This window comes from Apteryx rowi, unplaced genomic scaffold (genome assembly GCF_003343035.1).
Source record: "Apteryx rowi isolate R43461 unplaced genomic scaffold, aptRow1 scaffold_388, whole genome shotgun sequence".
Classification (NCBI taxonomy): domain Eukaryota; kingdom Metazoa; phylum Chordata; class Aves; order Apterygiformes; family Apterygidae; genus Apteryx; species Apteryx rowi.
In genome coordinates, this window is record NW_020450396.1 from 101,111 (window position 1) to 125,452 (window position 24,342).

The window sequence follows — 24,342 nt, forward strand, 5'->3', positions numbered from 1 at the left end:
AGCCATCTCATTGTTTAACAAGCTCTTTTAGCTGTTGTAATCAAGCAATGAGAATTAAGCTTTCTTCTTTAATGGAAAGTAATTTTTAAGAAGGAAAAACATACACAAAGATTAAAATCTTTGTAATTGAAGGTAATTTGAAATGCTTGGATTTAAATTACACTGTTAGATTAGTTTGGAGCTTTTTTATTGCTGAGGCAGAAATAATATTGCTCATTACTCATACTTTCAATTATAAATGTATCTGTTCTTGTTTCAAGTCTTGTTCATAAATATGGAAAGTATAATGTACAGTACTGCTACACAAGCTTGCTTTTATATGCCAGGTATAGGACAAGTTACTGGTTCATTTATTGATAATAATATACTTACATAATTGTACATAATACTAAAAACCTCATAMCATTCTGCCAAGCCTGGAGCAATATGTATTGTTGAGGATTGTCTTTAAGCGATTGTTTCTAAATACAAGTGTCTTTTAAATATACAAGTGAAGAAACTAATGATAGCAGCTAATGATTATTTTTACAAAGAACAGATGTGAAGCCATCTTCAAAAAAATCTCTGTCAATATGCCTCAGATCTCACCTGCAAATTCATCATTTCCTAAGGCAAAGCTGGTTATATTAGTGACACTTGCAGTTTTCTACAGCTGGCATATACATAAGGTCACACAAGCTAATACCTAAACAGAGCTTGGAGAGGAGGGGAAAAAACCTTAAGTGACCGGTCGTACTCCTCTATTGAACTGTAAAGCTGAATAGACCTTTTCTATTTGGAAGTCTTTGCAGTCTCAGGTGCCACATACAAAATGTGCCAAAATGTCACATTTTGTTTTCAAGTCTGGTATAGCATACCCCAGGTACAATTATCTATACAGAAACTGTTTTCTCTATCATTCATAGATGAAAAACTACATCAACCCTTCAGGTTTCGAAGAGGTGATTCCAAGTAGCTCATCCTCAAAGCTATTCATGTGATGAGCAACAGTTCTCAGTCATCCAGTGACAAAATTCCATTTTCAGCCTCCTTTTCAGTAGGCTTGAGCAACCAACAATAATCATAAATAGCTGATATAAGAGTTACCAATGCACACAATGAAATTATGCTCTACTAATAAGGTACGGTATATACTAAACTATTTTCAATTTAATTCTTTCATTGACAAGGAGCAAATCCACCTTTCTTCTTGCACAGAAACATATAGCTTCACATACTATACCAAAATGTTTATATGGAAAGTGAAATTCTTCTCCTGCTTTTCAATTGTCAGGTAAGATTTTTAAAGAAGATTGATTTTTCTTGTTTCTGGTGACCACCAAGGTTAAATTTAAAAAGTTTTTTCATATATATTCACATTACAGGCTTCCATATAAAACAATTTCTAATCTGAGGCACCCAGAGAATATAATCATTGCCATGTTTCCTTTCAGAGATACTCTGCTTTCAGCTTTTAACTTATTACTGTAATGCATTTTGCAATGAAAGGTGCTACACGAAATTAAATTTCATTCTACTCTTTCAGGGTCAATGCTGAAACGGAACATCTTTGAGAAGCTACGATACTTCATCAGTATTCATTTCCCAATGGAATCATCACCAACCTAGCGACCTGAAGTTTCCATTTTCTGAGAACTCTTTGGGATTACTAACTGTTCACCCCTCATCTAATTATGACATCTTACTCAGAAGATTCTTATTATGTTTGAAATGGCCAGTAGTGCTTCATGACTATAGTATATTAGCTCTACAAAGTCACTTTTAGGAAACAGATCAAGTTCAACTCCCTTTAAGTTTGTTATGCCTCAGTCCTTCAAAAATGTGTGCTAGTGTGCAAGTTTATTTGCATGAATATTTCTACTGATTTCAGCTGCATCACTCATTTTATTGAATTAAACCGTGTACAGGTGTTTGAAAATCAAGCCAGACATTACAGATATCCAGCTCTGTAATATCAATTATTAAGCTAGACTGTACAGTCAACCAGCCAAAATTTGTAGATTTAAATGGGCAACTTTCATTTTTGCTTCTAAACATTCGTGCTCTGTAATGAATGAGACAGTTCTTTGACAAAGAGAACAAAAAAGGACACTGTGAACACTCAGTTAAGAACTGTAGTATCATGCAAATGCACAAGAGTTCAGTTTGGATTACATGGACTATCTTAAGCATTAAGCATCATCAGACAGCATTATCTCTCTGATCAACCCATAACTTGGCAATTAGGTAACAATGAAAACAGATTTTTGTTAAGCAATTCTGTCATCTCAAAGAATAGGTAGGAGCTACAGAGCCATTAAGACATATTCCATAGCGTTGTTACAGAGAACTAAGCATCCCTCCCCTTCTTCCCGAACACCACTTTGAGGACTGTCCACCAACCAAAATGCTAAAATGCTGCTTGAACCACATGCTAGAAACTTTTGGTGAACATATTTTTTCATATTATTTCTCAATAAGTGATAAACACAGTCTCAACACTGCAAGATCCTGCAACATCTTCAACATCTACCAAATATGGTAGTAATAAAAACATGTAACATCAATAGGGATGATCCCAAAAGCACCTCATTTAGAAACAAATAGCTAAGTGAATTCAAGTGCATGAAGTTTAGTCTGTGCCTGTGTTTATGAAGGACAGCAACATGATATAATAACACATGGTTAAGAGTGTATTTACAAACACAGTTTGTAAATACTACCACTGAATGTAAAATCCGAAAGTTTGACATTAACATAATAGGTAAAAAATCTGTTTTAGGCAGAAATATATTTTATTATTTATATTTATATTATATATATATATACTATATATATATAAAATTTATATTTCTCAACCAGTTCTGATGAATACAGCTAAATGCAGTCACTGATAAAAGGACTTCAAATTGTATTCATGTAAAGTTACGCAAGTCTACACTGACTGTTACATGAAATTAAATGTCAAGGCTTTTCCTATGCTAATTCAGTTTGTAAGTTAGGGACAGAAGAATCACTGATTTAAAGAAAAGGAATTAGATTTGCATTAATGTTCTTATACCTGAGGTAGAAAATAAGTAATACATGCAACTGCTCTGCAGGCTCCAGTGGCTGAATATCCACATTATTAAAATGTATCATTTCTGTGTAAATAGACAAGGTGAATGGTTTCTCCAGACAGGAAGTTGTGTGCACTATCTTGTAAAAATTAAAGCATGCTCCCAAGAAACACACACATGCGCACACACACATCCAAGTAGGGACATACTTCACAGTAAAAATTAGTCAGAATATTTCTCATTTTAAAAACCAAACTAATAATCACCGTACTTAGTCTTATTGACTATAACACAATAACAGATATTATATTGAAAATTTAACCTCCTCTAAACTCATTTGTTTCTCTTAAACTACATGTTCTTGGGCCCATCTGTGAAAACAGGGAGGTTAATTATGATAGTACGTTGTGTAATTTCACAACTAAATGCTGAAGTAGTTCTACATAAATACCATATGTTTGTATTAGGAAAACTAAAAAAGATTAATTAGGAGTTCAAGCCCAAGACTTTGGAAAGTAATATTCTGAACACAATTAGATCATTACACTATGTGCTATGCAAACTGAAGTTTTAATTAGTAGCTAAAACACTGGTCAGGGTGAAAAAAAACAGTAACAATCCATGAAGTATAAATTGCCTGCATCAGACATTTCTTACTGATGTTCCTTATAAAAAGACTTCTTTCAGACACTATGCACAAGCCAGTTGCAACAAGAGCCATTTTAACTTGCCACATTCTTTTGATGTAGGAACTACCTGTTAAGCATTTTAACCCTATTTCTTCTTATCTACGTTCTCCTCACTTGTTTTAAAATTATTACCTACCACATCAGTAAAGAAAATGTTCTAAAAAACAAAATATAACCAAGAAGCAGAGTAATGATCCAGCTTGAAGTGAACTCTAGCAGTCACTTCTCCACCTCCGAATCTGGCCTAGTCCAGCCAGCCTTCCACTTTTAGCACACATAAAGCATCACCTCTTACAGTCTCCACTCTACTGGAGAAACGAAATGGTTATTTTGACTTGATTCATAGACCACTGGAGGTAAAGAGAGCTTTTCCATCAACTTCAATACATTCTGGACCATATCCAGAACATTAATTACTTTACTCACCACATATTCAAATACAAGTGTCAAGGTCTCCTTGGTGTGAATGATGTCATGAAGCAGCACAATGTTAGCATGTTTCAATCCTTTCAAAAGAGAAGCTGAAAAGCAGAACATACATGTTATCTTAAAAAAGATCAAAATATTTTCTATTAATTGGCATGTATTTTTTTAGTGACTTGGAGGATTATTTGACATCTGAAATTCATAACCTGACCAGCAATAGTTGTACTTAAGCATCTTTTATGTCCTTGAGCTTCTACACTTTGAAAATCATGCCTTCCTATTCAGTGCTATTTTCTCAAACTTGTTGGTCAAACTCAACCTCACTTCAAGGCCAAAATGAACTATCGCTAGAGATGCTTCCCTTAAGGAGCCTCTGCTAAGTGAATCAATCATTAACTTCTGACCAACCAAATATCAGGTTCTTTTACACTCAAAGGTCATTTTTGTCTCAGATAAAAGTCATAGTGTTTTTCAACAGCTCACCTTTTCCTATCCAACACAACAGAGCAACTTTCTAACCAAAGTGCAACATCTATCCTATGAATATCATTTTAAGCAATAATTCCCCTTTCTCATAAACCTAAAGGCCCACACAGGTTTGATGGAATCATTTGTATTCAGTGAGAATAAACGAACTCTGTTTTCTCACTGTATTTTTTTTTAATGGCACCAGCTCACATTTTCAGACTACTGACAAATAAAGATTTATTTTGTGAACCCCTAGGTGATCTCCTTCACTAAATTTCTTTTGCACCATAATGCATATTTAATGTTCACACCACAATACATATTTAATGTTTCACAAGATACAGCATATTTTAGCAATATATGCTGACAAGCCATGTGTTGTTACCAATGTCATTCTGCCGTTGGTGCCTTGTCATCTCATGCATATATCCAAGCAGGACTATCAATCACCACAGTGAAGTAAATAACAGATACAAAGACATGCAAATACGTGGCATAGTGAATAATGTGCAACATTTTTCTGTTGCCCTTCTTTTGTCTAAGAAAATAATGAAACTGTAAATTGCACCCCCAGCCTCTTAAGACAGAACATGGGTCTCTCTCCACTGCTGTGCAAAACGGAAACTAAGGAACCTCCTGGACACAATTATCCACTGCAGTCCTGTCAAGGGTTCTCGAGACTCAGGTAACTCCGGGGGTCAAGACTATGGCATCTGGCTTTGCACTAGGGTAACTACATAATATCCTCTCATACTGATCCTTGAAAGATTAATCCGGCAAGGTAATACCACTCTATAAAGCAACATAATGGCAACATGGAATCCAGCTGAATCAGCATTTCTCTAAAAGCAGTCACAGTAGTGTAACTCCTTTGGAGTTTACACTAGGCAGAAGGTAGTAGGCAGCAAAGGGGAAAACACATATAATGGCTCCAAAGCAAGTATATCACAGGTGATGGGATTCCAAACCTGAGAGCAAGCTCCATGACCAGGAATGAGGCAATGCTTCAACCTGGTTGATCTTGTTTTGGCCTCCACTCCACAAGTCATGCTATTCAGAGAGTTAGCACACAGGAGTGCTTTCTACGCTCTGAACGTGTTGCCACTGTGTCCTAAAGAAGCTATTACATATATTAATACGCTCTGTAAACATTTGATCAGTGCATCTCTAGTATTTTTTAACATTCTACAAATAAAGTAGAAGCTATTTTCTAAAAGGAAGAACCATGCACAACTTTCATAGTATCCTCATCTTAGAATTTGAAGATTTTCTAGGAGTAAAAACCCAGAGAGATTTGGATGTTTCTTTTAAATGGACAGTAGTGGAAAGAATGTTACTGAAAGAGGTATGGATACAAATGACAGACAATTACAACAACTATTCTAAAAGATGCCATCTACCAGAAACAAGATCTTTTAATCTGGGGAAACACTGAGAACAGTCCGCATACAGTAACTGAACTTTTAACAATTCTTCCCTCAAATCTTTTCAAGAGACCATACATGCAGGGAGACTGGAAACATAAAAAATCCATGTCCTAGTAGAGTCCTTATAAAATTGTAATAGTAATTATGACCTCTGTCAGCCTTTGCTGTTCAGACCATTGCCTCAGGACTTTAATTCCTCTAGTTGGCCATTACTTTGTTGCTAAAATCTGTATATGGGTCATTAAAGCTTAAACAGTACACTGAAAGCTGCTTACCCTGAGGTCTTTGCAAATACTGTCTTTCCTCTTCATTCCCCTCCCCAAATCTTACCTCTTATTTATCTTCTCTAATAGCCAATTCTCCCTTTTACAGCTTTCCTCCCCTCAATATTCAGTATCTGCCATATATTACAAGAAGAACAAAACATCACCTGAAGGCTCAGATCACTGTCTTCTCCATTAGTCCCTGTGAAATACATTAAATAATATAGCACAGAAAGCAAAATCTTCTTAATTGTACTAATTTCACACTGTGGAAGCAAGAACCAATTCTGCTATCAATTCACATTGTGACAAATCCAGACTAACTGGTGACATGATAAAAATACTAAATATTGTTGAAAAAGCATTTCAGCAAATCACAAAGGTGGAGAAAACATACCAGTATGCACTATAAGCTTAGCATGTAGTTTTAAAAACAGAATTATATAACGTTACTTCAATATTGCTGAAATTCTTTTTTTTTTTTCCTCTCTGCATTAGATGCAAGGTAAACAGATGGAGGCAGTTTTAATTCATTTCCCCAAAGAGTTTTGAGGAGGCAGAGTAGCACATGATGCTAAAATGCTTTTTAAAAACTCTTTGGACAAAATATTATATGCATCTGAATGGATACGTGCTTGATCTGTCAAATATGTTTGCACATTCTCTTAAAGAAAATTCTAACAATAAAAAAGACCAGGGTAGAGGAATTAGAGACATATTTCAACAGTTACTGACATTCAAGATGATTGTTTCTGTGACTGGTATAGAAGTTCATGACCTGAGCCACTGAAAGTACCAATGCTGAGCACTTCTCCATGAAGAGCTAATATCTATTTTTGCATACCTAGAGGAAACACATTGCATTTGCCTGAACAAGCACCACAGATTTCTCCCTCCAGCCAGAGGATGCTGTCATTATTTGCATCTCTTAAGAACTCCCGACAAGCTGCCTTACTGCTTCTGTTGGTCAAGGAGTTTTTTGCTGTCCTCAGATGAACTGGGTTCTAAAGTATGCTCACTCCTCAAGGAAACCAACTCAGACGGACAGCAGCTGACTCTTATTCAAAACCTCAGCAGTATCAGCAAAACGGTGCTTTGCCCTCTGCAGGATTTACAGCATCAGCTCAAGCCTGACACTCCATGAACAAAGCCTGGTGACTTTCTGATCAGCCTTGACTTCCCTCTAGAAGGCTTGGAGTGAAGCAGGAGCAGTACAGCTCTCTGAAAAAGATCATTCAGACATGTCCATGATTTAACATTTCAAAGCTCTATGTCAAAGTCAACAGAAGTAACTATTACTATCTACTCCCAGGCCACATAAGGCAAGAAAAACATTTCACGAACAGTGCTAACAAAGGTATTCCTTTAGGACATGGGAAGTACACTAAGATGCAACATTAATGACGATGCTTGGAACATCCTACCACAATTAATTCAGTCTTGCAATTCTTGACTATCATCTTGTTCTCACCTACTGAAAAACCACCTATCTCCACTGTGGCCATAGATGAAAGAATCACTTCTGCTCTCCAAGTGGTCTGATATTTCAGTGGCCTTGAAACTTTTCTCAGTAGTAAGAGAACTCAACCCTCATGCTGTTAATATCCACACTGATACACAACTGCTGCTGATGCTCTCTTTCAGATTACCTACTACAAGCAAAGGCTGTGATATTCCCATCATTCTTCCAGAAAATATAGCTATGAAATTGCCTGCTTTCCTTTGCATATAGTCCAGGTGCCCTCTGGGGCTTATCACACACCAGTGAGCACTATCTCAGTGAACTCTTTGGTGCTTCTCACATGCTTTGTTCACCATTTTTCACTATCCTTACTATTACTCTAGGAGGACATCTCTCATTAGTAGAGTTTTATTCTTGAAGACAGCATATCATGTCAGTTTGCACCTATCTAATATTGTTAATATAACCACAGATCTTTGTTGCCCTGTTTAATTTCTGAAACATCAAACCATGCAGGTTCTAGTCAGTATTACCAAGAAAGTAACTGCTTGTGTTTTGGAGCCAAACAGCCTATCTGTAAAATTCTGTGACTTGTCACATTCTGCAGACGCACTGGTGCTCTCTGACAGAGCGCCAGCTTCTTCTCATGAACACTTGGGTTCAGTCTCTTTATTCTGAGCTCTCCTAGAAAAACATTTTTAGTCTTTAGACTAAAGACATTTTAGTCTTTTTAGCAACATGCATAGCTTTTTTCCTCATCATGTCTTTAGAACAAGCATACCCAAATATTTTTGGTTCCCCACACATATTATGGAAGTTCTGCTCCCCTTCCTAGGAACTTATGTTTCAATCTACACATCTTTTATAGCAATTTTTAAAATTTGGCCTCTCAGCAGAATGTCCCCTAGGCTTCTCATCCAACTACTTCCCACACAGCAGGACTTTCTATGTGCAAAGTTTACTTCAAATTATAAGGCAGGGTCAGGAATTCAGCACTCTGCACTGTTTCTGCAGAAGCAACTGTGCAGAAATTTCCTCCTCAGAAATGCAGTACTTAGATCTACCTTCCACCATTTTTCAGTCCATCCATCTGAAATAATTTACTAAGAGCAAATAGCTTCATTTTCGTACAACCCTAATATGACAAGATTCAGTTTGGTGAAAATTATACATCCTCCTTAAGACCACACTGACCACAAACTTCTCATGTTCTCACCACAGGATATATTCTGCAGAATGATTATTATTTGTAATGTCCCAAGTAATGGATTTTAGAGTTGATAAATGCACAGAATTAGTCAGCGTCCCCTCTTATCTTAGCAGACACAATGCAATAAGGATATAGGTCATTGTTCAACTTTGACAGATTTTTATTAGAGAAACTTAACAAATTTTAAATGAATCTGTGGGCTACAGGAAGAATAGAAAAAGCAACAAATCTTTCAATTTGGTTATTACATAGGCTTAGGTGAATTACCTTTTTTACAGCCCATTCCAACCTCATGCTGCCTTGTCTAGATTTTAACAGATGACCCTTATTCTAGCTTTCATTAAGTCAAAAAATGACAGTCTGGCATTAAGGAACTGCACAGTGTCTCAGATTCTTGTAGGAAAGGATCTGCTAGCCCTTCAACTGTAGGCTGCTTTGCTGAAGGGACCATAGGATCACATTAGATGAACCTATTCCTCAGTCAGGCTCAAATTCAGTCCGACACATCAGTGGGCTGATCTTTTAACCAAGTACATTTTTACTTGTGAAAATCCTTCTTGTTGCTCCTACTTGGAAGTATAGTATATTATAAAACAAGCAATACAGGAAAAGAGCACATATAACAACATACAGGCCCCTTAAGAGGTTCTTCTCACTACAGTTGTAGTCCCCTAAGCAAAAGGCAAGTCACAAACTTGCTTGAAAGCTCTACACCTGTTGAACTGGAATGATGCATTGGAAGGACTGACCAGATAAACTCTGAAAAACACTACAGCATATTATTCTAAAACATATACAGAAGACTGCTGCCATCTGAACTGAATGACCTTTTCATTATATGCTAGATTTAAATTTATGCATTGTGTATTTTTCACTATGTTCTCCAGACACAAGTACAGATGGAGGTTAAAAATAATGAGGCATTAGCCTATTAAAACCAGACTCTCATGGAAAAACACAGTCATATGCTACTCATCTTGTAGCAGCCAGTCATATCTTGCCTTCACTGTCCATTTCAATATTCAAGAGGAAGAAACTGTCTAAATCAAAAATATGTCATTGGGTGCAGGAAACATCTCTACAGTGTATACAAGCAAGTCAAAGCAGGTATGCTTCTATTACCTTTTTATGCATGCACACTATAACTGGAGCTAGTAGCACTACCTGCTAATAAAGCAGTCACCGTTGCGTTATAAGCTGTTGTTATCAGCCCCTTGTTATTTTGCTGAATTTCAGACAAAGTTTTCACATATCTGTCTATCAGCCTTAGTTTCCAACATAAATAGTTCCTTTGTTTCTCAAAAAATAGGCTTTAGTAATATCTTATGTAACATACCAAGTAACTTTTCCCTTGAAAAAACTCTGTAAACCCAATGTTTTGGGGTAGATACTTGAAAACTGGAAACACGGGGGCCTTTAAAACAGGAATATACATTTGGCCATCTCCATGAAAACCCTCTAAATGCAGTCAAGTTATAAGCTTTTGAAATCACCTCTTTGAGTCAGATTGATTCTAAGTATTTGCCTATGTAAACTATGCTGCAGACAGTATGGAACTATGCAATGGCCTGATTTAAATCTAAAAGGGTTAAGAGCAAGCCTGTGGGAGAAGGAGCAAAAGTTGGGAAAAGACCCTTGGGACCACAGAATGTTGACGGAGAGAAGACAGACTAACCGGACAAAGGCATGGACTGAGAATGACAAGGGCACTGGATACAAACGGAGGCAGGAGACCCAGACTGCGCCAGGAAAGATACCAGAATTGAGTATCAGAAATATGAAAGGAAAGAGGAGCACAGACAAGGGGAGACTGCATGAGAGGTTATGATTCACACTGGAAGCTAGGATGGCTGGGTAAACAGAAACAAAAGCCACAGGACAACTGAACAGCCTATGGAGGTTGGAAAATACAGGAAATATGAAGTGAGAGTGAGTAAACAACGAAAAAGGGACAGACTGTGGAGCACAGGATGGACAAGTATTTGTGCTTTGGGTGAAGGAAACGAGTCTAGAGAAACTAGAGCATATTCTCCACTTCAGTCCATATCAGAAATCAAGATTCCCATACATTATCATCCTTCTGCTTTCAGCAGGTAGCAATTCAAATACCTGGCAGTTTTTCTCATTCCCTTCTAATTTCAGTCCACAGATAGAAGCAACCTATCACAGCTACCAGCTAATATTTCACTTCAAGCAGCCCACATCTCTATGAGATCTCAAGCTTCCAAATACGATGATGAAACACAGGACTGCAGATATAACATCATAAAATGGAACATGGTTTTCAATTTGCTTTTCCAAACACTTAGAAAGCTACATAAACAAAAATCTAAATTAAAATAAAGAGTGCCACGTCACTATGAGGTAAGCTAGGGTATTAGTTTTCAGCCCACCAGCTGCTTCACTGAGGTATTAACTATCCTACATTTATCTTGCATTTTGACAGTAAGTTCACAGTCCAACGAACCCTACAGTGACTGGTTTGTGTGTCTGTACCCATGAATTGGTCCCAGCTCTTCTGCTTTCTCCACAAGTGGAAGATGTGGTTGTTTAAATCTTATTTTTGTACAGGACCACATCTGAACTTGATCCAGCAATGTGCTCAGCTTCAGCAGCAAGGCACATTGCTTCCTGCAGGGCCTTGCCAAATCATCAGAGAAGCTGAAAGGTCCACAAGGATCACGTCAGAAGAAAATCAACCCTATTTTTACCTTTTCCTCTACCACTAGCTGAACATTATGCTAAGTTACTCAAGCCAAGAGATCATCGCAATGTTCCTCATTTTCTGGACACGTCAGTCATGAAACAAGGTCTGAAGCTATCAGAACCACTGAGTGCACACAATTATTATAGAACCCCAACCACACAGTATATTGATATTATCCACAAATACTTTGAAAATCAGAGAACATCTCAAAACTATCATTTAAAAGAATTCTCAACAGATGGGGTGCTGAGATCAACAAATATTTGTTAAGTACTAAGATTACTGTGATGAGTGTTCTAGAAAATCTCAAAAACAGCTGTGTTTTAATAATGCACAGTAGGTGCATAGAGCTAGCGCTGCACATCAAGAAGAAAACAAAACCAAATTCATCATTCATCTTCTGACACAAGCAGAGATCACATGGTGGGAGCAAACATGGTACTATTGTGTAATTAAAGAACGAATAGCACTGTGCCAGTACAGGGACCAAATTAAGTTTGCACAGGCAAACTTAATTCTGTCAACTTCTGAATGATTGACTTTGCAGTCATAATAAAGATCTTCTAGTGTAAATGGTATATGTGCAATACTAGTATTATATGTTCTAAAACAATATAATTAAAGCATGAAATAACTGAGTACCAGCAATGAAATTCTTTCCTTGCAGCAGTCAAAGCGAGTTTTGCTACTGATTTTTCCCCACTGTATTAAGTGTGACAAGAAATCACTAAACTCTATATACACACAATGAATCATCTTTTTGTACAAAATAGGAAGGATTCCTAGGAAAGAAACAACTTAATTTTATTAATATGAAACTCAGTTGCCTAACAGGATATTTTATCCACTACTTACAAATGAGGAACTCTACACAAAAATTATTTGTAAAAAATCCCTACTTTTGCTATATTTCTCAGGGAGGCATTTCCTCCAGCAAAAACATTGCATGAAAAGCAGAATGAATTCTTTTTGTCAGCATACACTTTAGGCTGCAGGAAAAAAAGGCTTGTGGCATATGTCTTGCTATTTTTCAAAAAGGGAGCAAGACAGAAGCCTTCAAAGGATCCCATCAGTATCATGTTTCTGGGTGGGTGAGAAGCAACACGCCTCTCCTCCAACAGCAGGAGAGCAATGCTGCAACCAGCACAGCATCATTTTGGCTCTTAGGGAATGATTTAGAGGTTAAAGAAAGAAAATAGCAAACTAGCAATGCTTTTTAAACAAACATTTTAGTAAACAAAAATCAATCACAGTGAAAGTAAGGTTTACTGTTTCGCGATGGAAAGGAGAATGACATTGACTAGTTACAGGAAAAGTATTAGGATTTGATAAATGATTGTAAAATTTTCATGAAAGAATTTGTAAATGAAATCCAGCCATAGCATAACCTATCTACTAAGAAGCAACTAAAAATAATGCACTACTAGACTTCTAAGCATAATTAGAATATGAAAAATATCTAGAACATTTATAATACATTTATTAATGGACAAGAAATCTGAATTCCACAAATAACCTTAAATCTGGCCAAATCTCTTCAATGCCTATTATAAGATTTGCATGGTTTTTTTCTTTCCCATACAAAAATGTCCTAAGCACTCAAACTACAAAATGGCAAGATTCTTGCCTCAAGTAACTTGCAAAGTAATTCCAATATGAAAAAAAATTCAGTAAGAGAAGGGATGAAGGCAAGCCGGCAGACACTACATCAGTAAAACCCTGTCATTATTCAAGTGAAGGTTAAATTTTTTCCAGACTAATCAAATGAAAAATACTGTATCAGAAACTACTAGTGATGCTGTACCACCAACAGCACTCTTGTGCCAACATCGGTGGCCATCAACTTAGCAATCATATTTTCTGAAAATATGACTTACACATTCTTTTCATATCTGAAGAACCTATTCTATCAGCTTTAGCTTTCATAACACAGTGAAGAGATGTCTTGTCTGCCTTCAGCCTTTGCTTGGTATGGTGTCAGGGTATTGTCTCGGTTCTCACCCTGTCATTTAATTATCATTTACTCTTGCAGTTCATAGCATCCATCATCAATGTTAATAGAATTTAAGGTGTAAGCAATTGGAAGGAAACAAAAAACTGTACAATGGATCCACAGGATTTTCCCTTTATTCATACTGGAACACAACTGTATCTAAATCAGGATGACTGCAAACTTTACAAATATACATTTAAATGACAACTAAGATCTGTATGACCATATTACTGCCTAGAGCAGCTTGTGCTTATTTAAACCTTGTGGACATTTTTTTAATTTTGCAATTTGCATTAAAAAGGCCAGAAATTTTCATTTAAGCAAAAGATGGCAGGCACTGCATGTTTGTTTTAAAAGCAACTGGCCCTCCAAGAAAGCAAGAGAGGTGTTAGAATAAAAAAGATGGGCTAAAGGAATGTCTCAGCTTCATGGAGCTGACAGCCACAGCTGATATCGATGGGTGATGAGGAAGTTATGTGACGCTTAGAAGAGATCTAGTTGAGGTAAGTCAGTTATTTCTATCCTCCTACTTTTGCTAAATACATCCCCATCATTTTCATGTACAATTTCTGAACTACCTGCCTAAATGCACGATACCAACCAAACTGAATCTAAATCCATATTGAAATCATTTCTGAGCAACAACATAATTAAAACAAACCCCCCAAATGTGAGAAAATACGTCAGAGAGATCTGCCAGCAGAGCCCATTAACACCACAGGTGGTAAGAATTTTTTTTTTTAAAGGCCAACTCAACAACCAACAGCTTGCCTGTCTACTACATGCAGATATAAAACATCACTTCCCAAACCCCTTGAAAATATACTCAGTTCCTCTATCCTGTTGTGTCATGCATCAACTATAATTATGGCAATTCACTGTTTGCTTTTCCAGACAAAATTATTTTTTATAGAATCATAGCAACTAACAATGACAATAGCAAAACTGATAGTACTGCCTCTTAAAGTACCACTTCCTATAAGACCTTGCCAAGCTTTAACCAATGTGCTGATCTTTTTTCAGTTGGTGTCTATCCATGCTCATTCCAGTTAAAACAGGTCAGCCTTTTCCAAGGAAGAGCTAGACAACAAACATGCTCTTTAATGGTGGTGACCTTTTCTTCAAACAGTTCTCAGATCTCACATATTCAATGAAGGACATGCTTTTTCTCCTTGCTGTCAAAATCTATCCCATTTATCCAAGTTTACATTTGGTCAGTGGAAACTTGCACTTCACAGCTGCACTTTAACTTTGAATCTCTCCAAAAATTCATCCTGCCTGAGCATGTTAAAACATATATTTGGCAGAAGCGGAAGCAGGTTGAGCCAAGTCTGGAATCCCATGTAATTATAGATGGCACCATGCTAGTGGCAAAACTCTGTTGTCAATTCACCCAAATTCATAATTCCAAACCTGTTCTTGGCTGAATTCATTTCCAAATCCCTTGCTTCATTTCTACTCCTCTCCAGTCTGACTCTTTATCCCTGACAATAAGCAAAAGGCTGGGAAATGGTAGCCCTGTCCAAGTAGACTCCCCCCATCTCGATCCCACAGTCTCCTGGCTCAGGTCAGTCAAAGTCACCAATCCCTCCCATCTTGTTGTTCTTATTTTCTATACCTCATGCTGATCTGAATGGCATCTGTAATTTTCACTCTTCCAGACCCACTGTTTTAACGGTAATCTTTCTGAGATTCTCACACCACCCTCTATTCTAAACAGCCAGCTTTTGGCATCACCCCATGGCTCTTCTCTCTACCACTGCCCAGTATGGACAGTGCCCAGAATTTCAGTGAGGCAGTTTTCCTCTTCCAGGCCACCAGTGGACAGTAGGAATGCTGCCAATGAAGGAAAGGAAGAGCATGGGAACTGAGTTTTTAACTCAGTGACAATTTCAGAAAAAAAAAAAGAAATTTTAAAAGATCAGCAAGTAAGACTAGTAACTAGATATTCAATCAAGAGTTTTGTTCAACCTTTCTCATTAGTATTTCAGACACTTAAGCAATGTAAAGCTTAAGCAAGAGAAAAGCCAGTTTCACAAGAGGACTTAATGCTATTCATAAGTCCAAGGCAAGGCAACAAACCAAAAACCCAGAGCTCAGATCTGGGTTCACCATCCCACAGGCTGCATGACCCTGAAACAAAACAAATCTTTTGTGAGACCCTCCAAATCTTGTTTATTATCATGACTGAGCGCCAAAGTGACTTGCTAACCAGAAACATGAGACATGAACGTTCTTGTCCTTGAGGAGAAAGGGAACAGAAAACAAGTGGGGTACCACAGACAGCAGTAGTACTTGGAAGGAGAACTACAAGATGCCTAGACCACTGTATTTCTCTACAATTTCAGCTTTCAGTCAGAAGGACTGAAGCAAATATAATACTAGTTGGCTCTGTGGCTGAATCAATAGGTCTAGCAATAATCATAACTGAAATACTCCTTTGCATTTACAAAAATCAAGTTGAGAAAGAAATTAAACTTTAGCTGGTAATTCAGTTTGACCAAGCACATATGAATATGAGCCAATATATACTGTATATACACACTGTGTATACAGTATATACAYATATACTGTGGATCAGTATATTGCCAACACAGAACCTTAACATCACAAGGGCACTGGATATAATCTCAATATAAATGTATCATGGTCAAAGATGTGATTGCAATCTATCATCTCACCAACAAAACCTAAAAAAATCTGTCCAACACGGGCACAGGATTCCTCAGCGCTATGCAGCTGTGTGGAAGCTGAATACTTCCAGTGTAGGTAATGATGTTATGCACATTGTTATATTCCTGAACCTTGATCCTAAGAAAACCGTCATTGTTTTAAAGCAGTTTTTCAATCTCTGAAAATCCTTGTAACACATGTTGCTCTAAACAGCCTTTTCCAAGCAACTCTTGAAGCAAGTTGATCTGCAAAAGTATTTTGAGATACTACTGAAGGTCAGCAAACATTCTGGGTCTCTGCAACTAAAAGGGAGAACATCTCAAACTGTAGGAAAACCCAGCTGGAGCTGGCTTATGAAGTCCTTGGAGCTCTTTGCAAGTGATTTGCTGCTCATCACCTCATCCTAAGTAAATCAAAGGATGAATTCAACAAAGACACCACATTTTATAGGCTCACTTTTTCTGCCAAGGGGAAGCAGTCTGACCTGAAAAAGGTCAGAGCAATTAGGACAGAAACAAGTACCCATAGACGCTAATGAATTTCTTTCTGCTGTCAGCATGCCTAATTAGTGTGTATGCTGCATCAGAGACATCTCAACAATAAACTGCACCTCTGAAGGAACTTACTAAATGAGGAATACCAATTCCCTGTTCTAACACATGCCAGAAATCTTTGGCTAAAAATCAACTGATTACATCCAAAAAACCTAAGAGCATACTTCAGTTCAGATATGCATACTAAAATAGTGGCAGCCAAAGTGCTAACACTCACAAGGCTAAGCATCCTCCCTAAATTCCCACCTTCGGTTCAATATTTCAAATAAGACCAGCCCTATGAAAAGGGGAGAAAAATGCTCCCGAACAGAAGAAGGAAAGATCAGTCCATTAAACAGGCACAGGAACACTACTCATTTGTTTCTAATTAGAGCTCAGTATCGCAGTGACGACAGATCACAGACTTCAACAGGACCATCAAAAAGCCTCTCCCCCAGCTGGTAATGATGCTTGCATATGACAGCCTGATAACATTCAAAACAAACAGACAAGATCTCCACAGATAAACAAACCTGGTGTGAAGCAGTAAAACACATTTCTCTCACAAAGTTCAGTGCAGCTATGATAAGCTATGATGTGCAATATATTAGGAAGAACCATTTATTTGAGAAGAAATTATCGTTGAGTCTCCATATCTTGAAAGTATCTTCAACCTTAACTACGAAATAAGTGCTACAACATCTTAATAAATGTGGTGTTGTCACTGACACAAAACAGTTTATAATTATCTTTAGGTGTTTTTCCAACAGAGTATTTTGTTTGGCTTTAATAAGTGCTGTTAATAAAAACTCATTCTTTTGTACAGTTTGGCTTTGATTTCACATGAGCAACTTCTATAAAATTGTTAACATAAGTCTCAAAGGTGTAGATTTATAATGGGAGTGATTTTACAGGGTTTATGTCCTCTGTAATTAAAAAAAATGAGAACTGAACTACTTTAAATTTTAAGATTAGGTACTTTTTAGTCAACCATAAAAACAGGATGCTCTTCCTTGAAGTTGGATGCATGAAATACAGAACTAAACCCACATTTTTGCTGACAGTTCCAAAGGAATATAAACAAAAGCACATACTCTCCTTACCACCAGGCCATCGTGTGCTTAGACTAATCACATGAAAGCATTTTGAATCTAAAATCTAGGAATAGAGATTAATGCAATCTGAATTCTTTTCTATTTCCAGGCCTCCTAGATGCTCCTGAGTAATACTTCTACTCCATAGGTATAATATAAAGTAAAAACATGGAAAAAAGTTTATACTTTGATACTGAAGACTCAGAAACATATCTTCTTTTTTGAGGAGATCTTATCTGGGATCTTATCCAAGATCTTTTTCATTAAATTTAAACCTCAAGTTTTTTTATATAAACCTGAGGTTTTACTTAGTATTTTTTTAAATAAAGGAATATATTTAGAACTGAATAGTGCTGATAACTAAAGCTGAAAGTCCCTTACTCCAAAAACAAATCCACCTATCTAAAAAGGAAGGTAGTTAAGGCTTGAAAATGTCACAAAACTTGCCAAAAATCTTAGGTAAAATTTCATATCATGCCTTGACGATTTTTTAGTCAAATAGTTGACATAAATTACTCACCTTAATGAAGGCCATATCTGGAATCTGCAAGATATTATTCTACCACTTTTATACTAAGAAATTCTGTCACAAAGTAATCAAGGTAATTTCACATATAACAAAATTTTAAAAGGCACAACCGACTTAAGTGGAATCACTGACTTACTAAGCATTTATGCTAATGAAAGTGAAAGTCCAGCTTTGCTGAGTAAAGGGCTAAGCTGCGATATTAATGTTATGATTGCTCTGTATGTACTTATTATACCAGTAGTAAAAAAAGCAAACGGAGGGGAAATTAAGCTTTAGAATATTCATTACTCGGCACACTGCCATATTTATCACAAAAACATCATTTAGCTTTATTCTTGGAAAAATATATTCTTTTTAAAATGCTTTTAAACAGAATATAATTTTTTAAGTTACTTCCAGAAAGGATATTATTAGTTAAAACAATATCAGTTTACAATCACTGTATGATAATATTAACAAAACAAGTTAACTAAACATACTAGGAAGTTTTAACATAGCTGTATTTGAGTCAACAAAATTCTGAAAAATTTTTTTCCATTACCCACAGGAATCCCCTAAATTTTATAAATGCTTCCTACGAAATTCTGGATTGACATATGCCTGCAAAGTTAAACTGTAATTAATTGCAATTCATTTGCTCAAATAGATGAATGAGGCAGTATTCCCTGTCCTTTACATTCAAATCATGCCTTCTATCTTGTCAGACATTTACATAAATTGAAGACATAATATAGAACTTTCTTATTTTTATATAGAACTAATATCACACCATTGTCTTATGCAATGAAATGGCTGAAACACATCATACTCCTTCTTAAGCCCAAACAATCTGAAGTTACAGTAACTATATCTTTGTGGAACTGAAATTTAAGTTACCTAAACTTCACTGAACAACTTGATTTGACAGCAAACACATAACAGAATTACCTTCNGGGGGAGAAAGAAAGGAACAAAACCCCCAGATGTCTAGATATTTTTGTAAAGGCCCAGAGGTTTCCTACCGGCTTCAAAGAGGTTAGAATTTGCTTCATGCTCCTGAACTCTGATCAGCAGTTAAGGTATTCTTTGAATGTGAAATTCTACCTTGTTGTCTACAGCCATAGAAATGGATCAAAATGTCATTGTGTGAGCTGATGGTAAGATGGGAAGGTTATTAATGTAATTCATAAGCCTCTTGGACCACTGGCCACAAATCCAACAGAAAGGTGTTAAGAAAAGTCTTGAAGCAATTACCTACAGACATACACTCTAATGGGTTATTTAGTCAAACCTCCTCAATAGAACAGGCCTTAGACTTTTATCCAATAATTTTCAATCTCATAAATTTTTACTGAGCGTATTTTTAGAAAGACATCCACCCTCTAGCAACAACCCAGCTGTAAAAGTGCCCCCAGTCTTTATCCACATTTGGTAGAGTGAGAAGTCCATCTAATCCTACACTGCTACCTCGGGGAAAGCCTGTTTAAGCAGGCTTTGAATGGAGACTATGCATTGCTCCAGAATCTTTTCTTTTGCCTTTTTATGGATTTGTGCTTATTTGTGCAGGGAAGGCTGGGAGCCAGCAGCATGCAGACACACATCAATACCTATCACTTGAATTTGCTTTGTGAACTGCAGCTACAATCCTCAGCCTCTCCAATGACATGCAAAATAATGCATTTTTGATTATGCAAATAGTCCTCTGTCTTCTGAATAGGGACTCAAGTGATTCAAATGTTAATTCTGTTAGAAATCTTGATGCAAAGCCAATATTTCAACCATGTCAGTTTTACAGCCAAGACTTCCTAAGAAACATGTAATTGCAAATTGAAAAATATCTTTCAGGACCACAAATACCTTGAGACAAAGTAGCCTGGAAAAGTGTGAAAGTTCTTTACTCTGTTTTATCAATGGGCCTTAGACCTGCTGGGTTTCTTCAAGGCTTCTATTTAAAGGCCCCTTCAGTAATTGACAGTTTCCTAACGGCAGCAACCTGAGCACTGCTTTGCTCTGAAAAGCAAAATTAGAACAATCAAAGAAAAATTTTATCTTGCCCAGAGTTTAATGTAATAGAAGTTTTTGCTTCTTCTTCTTTTTTTTTTTTTAATAAAACCCTCACACAGTCTAGTGTTTTATGGAAACATTCTCATCAGTAAGAGAGACAGCAAGAATGTATCCTGGATTTCAAAGACAGACAGACAGAAAGAGAGTGAGTGAGTGTGCATGTTTGTTTTATCCTGTTATCTGAGAGGAAAATATGTAAAAAGTATAACGGATTACATTTTTTTCTAGTTATAAGCATAAAATTTTAGAAATATTTGGACCATGTAAAAGAAGGTTCATTTTGATTATTTCTAAACTGGAACTTCAAAATATTTTTGAAGCTTTTCCTTTCATTTTGCAAGTAGAGATTTTTTTCAATCAGCTGGATTAAACCTATCACAGTAACTTGGGTCACTTAGTCCTTTCAAATTTTAGGAGATATGAGGAGAAGTAAGTTTTCAGATGGAAGCCAGCCATACTGGCACTGCTATCATCCTATCTGTAGAACTAGCGTGGCAGTACACCAAAATTCCTACCACCCTCTAGACATTCTTGATTGCTTCTACTCAGGAAAAAACAGCTGATATTTAAGATAAAATAAAGCCTGAGCATATCTGTTACTTAATTATCCAAGCTGAACAACCAAGACGGACTTCAGATAGCTAACTCTATGCACAAGTTACCTATAGACAAAAAGAGAGTATTAGGAACCTCCCATAAGCAGATCCAAAGCAAAAAGTTTAAATTCTAAAATTAACTCATGTGACAGTGCAAGTTTTGAGTATCTTTTCAAGGCAAAATCCACAGCACCCTTATTTGCATTAATCTCTTTCTAACATCCCAAAATAATAGTCAAAGAAAACTTGTTGGTGCCACTTTTGCATTAGTTAAGGGAACTCTGAACCTGGCTGGCCACTTCCATGAGTACACAAAACAAGAAGGACAAACAAGCTAGAGCAGAGCAGAGCAGAACTGGTACAAACCACTCAGTTTAGCACAGCTAACATAGCCTTAATTAGAAGGCTTCCTAAGTTCATTTTTTTAGTTAGCTCCAGCTGAATCTGCTGTCCCCTGAGAAGCTGTTGAAGTTTGTGAAAAGTGTCTCAGACCTTAAAAATGCAGAAACTACACAGCTACAGATTCTACAGCTGTATAGCCATATTGATGACTTTTAGACATCACTATCTTGGCTTGTATTTTCATAAATGGGGCAGAGGTGGAAGGTCATGATATCCTATTACCAGTCTCTGAACTATCCAGTTCCCTTTCATCTCAGCAGAAAAATACAATAAATTATCAGCTTCTTTCTTGTATTGCTTACTAGGAAGGAATGTTCCCAAGTAAAATAATGTGGATGTTCATTCTCATTGCTTTAAGAAGACAGTAAAGGTCAATTTCTAATTTTGAAATGCTACTCCCTTCATATTGACTATAAAGCCTGAAAGCAGTAACTCCATCCATGCTGCAAGAATAGATTCCATTATAAAGCATGTATTTCAACTCGATATAATTTTCCAGTATTATTTTTGGCAAGCTGGGGGGCTTGAATGATAAATGTCCCACATAAGCAAAAACTAGAAAATGGAACTAAAATGTCTGCAACACAGTCTTAGGCAAGTCAACGGAAAAAAAACAGCACCATCTCCCTAAGGAACTGCCTGACCCAGACACCTGAGCCTAGAGCATCCAGCAACAGCTAAGCCAAAGAAATCAGCAACCTGCAAAGAAACACAGAAAAAAAAACCAAGGGAATTTATCTGCTTTTTCTCCAATATATCATTTCAATATAAGATGTATTTGCTAACACTTTTTTCACTGTTCTGATTATAACCGACAGGGTTTTTTTTCCTCTGACAGAAAGATATTAGTGTGTGCTTTTTGTTGACTCTAGTGGCTGTTGTCATGCTTCATGACAGTACAATATGCAGGCTACTGAAAATATTGATAAAGTATTTCAAAGTTTAGAAACAATTCATGCTCAAAAACTTAAGCAAAGTACTGTGATCTAAATGCAGTATTTTACCACAGGAGGATTTTTTACTTCCCTGAATATATTATATGTTTAAAGGAAGAATTGAATCATTAACACTGAAGGTGGGAATAAAAGGCAGCAAAGTACTGCAGTATACTTCTCTTTCAGTCTTCCTATTTTTGCAATTAGCAAGCCTCTTCTGAGGACTACAAGAAAAGCAAATGTCACTCCTGTCTTCAAGAAGGGTAAGAAGGAGGATCTAGGGAATCACAAGCCAGTTGGCTCCACTTCCATCCCTGGGAAGGTGATAGAGCAATCCTGGAAACCAGTCAGCATGGATTTATGAAGGGGAAATCATGCTTGACCAACGTGATAGCCTTGAAGATGACTGAAGTGACAAGATGATTGGCTTGGTGGATGAAGGGAGAGCAGTGCATGTTGTTTATCTTGACTTTAGTTAGGCTTTTGACATTGTATCCCATAACATCCTCATAGACAAGCTGGTAAGTATGGGCTAGATAAAAGGACAATGAGGTGGATTGAAAACTGGCTGAACTGCTGGGCTCAGAGGGTTGTGATCAGTGGCACAGCATCCAACTGGAGGCCAGTCACTATTGGTGTCCACCCAGCGGGTAATACTGGGTCCAGTACTGTTCAACATCTTCATTAATGACCTGGACGATGAGGCAGAATGCACCCTCACCAAGTTTGCAGACGATACAAAACTGAGAGGATTTGCTGGAAGAGGTTGTGCTGCCATTCAGAGAGACCTTCACAGCCTGGAGAAATGGACTGAGAGGAACCTCATGAAGTTCAGCCAAAGAGAAGGGCAAAGTCTTGCACCTGGGAAGGAATAACCCCATGAACCGGTACAAGCTAGGGGCTGACCAGCTAGAGGAGAGCAGCTTTGCAGAGAAGGCTCTGGTGGAGACCAAGTTGAACATGAACCAGCAACGTGCCCTTGCAGCAAAAAAGGCCAACAGCATCCTGGGCTGCACTAGGAAAAGCATTATCAGCAGGTCAAGGGAGGTGATCCTTCCCTTCTACTCTAGTAGCACTAGTGAGGCCACATCTGGAGTACTGGATGCAGTTCCAGGCTCCCCAGTACACAGAAGACATGGACTGACTGGAGCGAGACCAGTGAAGGGCTACAAAGATGATTAAGGGACTGGAGAAGCTGAGAGAGCTGGGGCTGTTCAGACTGGAGAGGAGAAGGTTCAGGAGGATCTTATATATGTGTATAAGTATGCAAGGGGAGTGTGTAAAGAGAACAGAGCCAGACTCTTCTCGGTGGTGCCCAGTGACAGATGGGCACAAACTGAGACACAGGAAGTTCTGTCTGAACACAAGAAACACTTTACTGTGAGTGTGGTCAAACACTGGAACAGGTTGCTCAGAGAGGTTGTGGAGTCTCCATCCTTAGAGATATTCAAAACCCAACTGGACATGGTCCTGAGCTCTAGCTGATGCTGCTTTGAGCAGGACAGATGGGCTAGATGATCTCCAGAGGTCTCTTCCACCCTCAACTTTGTGATTTTGTGAAAGGCATGGCCCTGTCATTTGCAAATAAGGATCTTTCTCTTTTTGACACAAGAATGGTTAATACACATATTAAAGAAAAATAGTAGCTTGTGTCTGGAAAGGGATTAATAATGGTGCTTAACTTTAGGACTTGTGTATAAATAAGTTACACAACTGCAATCAACTTAGTTCAGTTTTTCCAATGGAAAAATGCTGTTATGCCATGAAATTGAGATAAAAGCAAGAACTACAACACCGAAAACAAATGTACCTTTGTTGATCTATCAGTAGCACATCCACACCCTCACTGTTACA

At 37.3% G+C, this 24,342-nt stretch overlaps 1 protein-coding gene across 1 annotated transcript in view; it reads right to left on the minus strand.

The window, feature by feature from the left end:
- The window catches only part of CDK14 (cyclin dependent kinase 14), a gene marked incomplete at its 3' end in the record, with an annotated part of 228,221 nt that overhangs the window by 84,841 nt on the left and 119,038 nt on the right, over positions 1 to 24,342 (minus strand). The window contains exon 6 of the mRNA XM_026074401.1: positions 4,154 to 4,248. Within this exon, the coding sequence (XP_025930186.1) occupies positions 4,154 to 4,248 (95 nt within the window). The remainder of the gene's footprint in view (positions 1 to 4,153; positions 4,249 to 24,342) is intronic.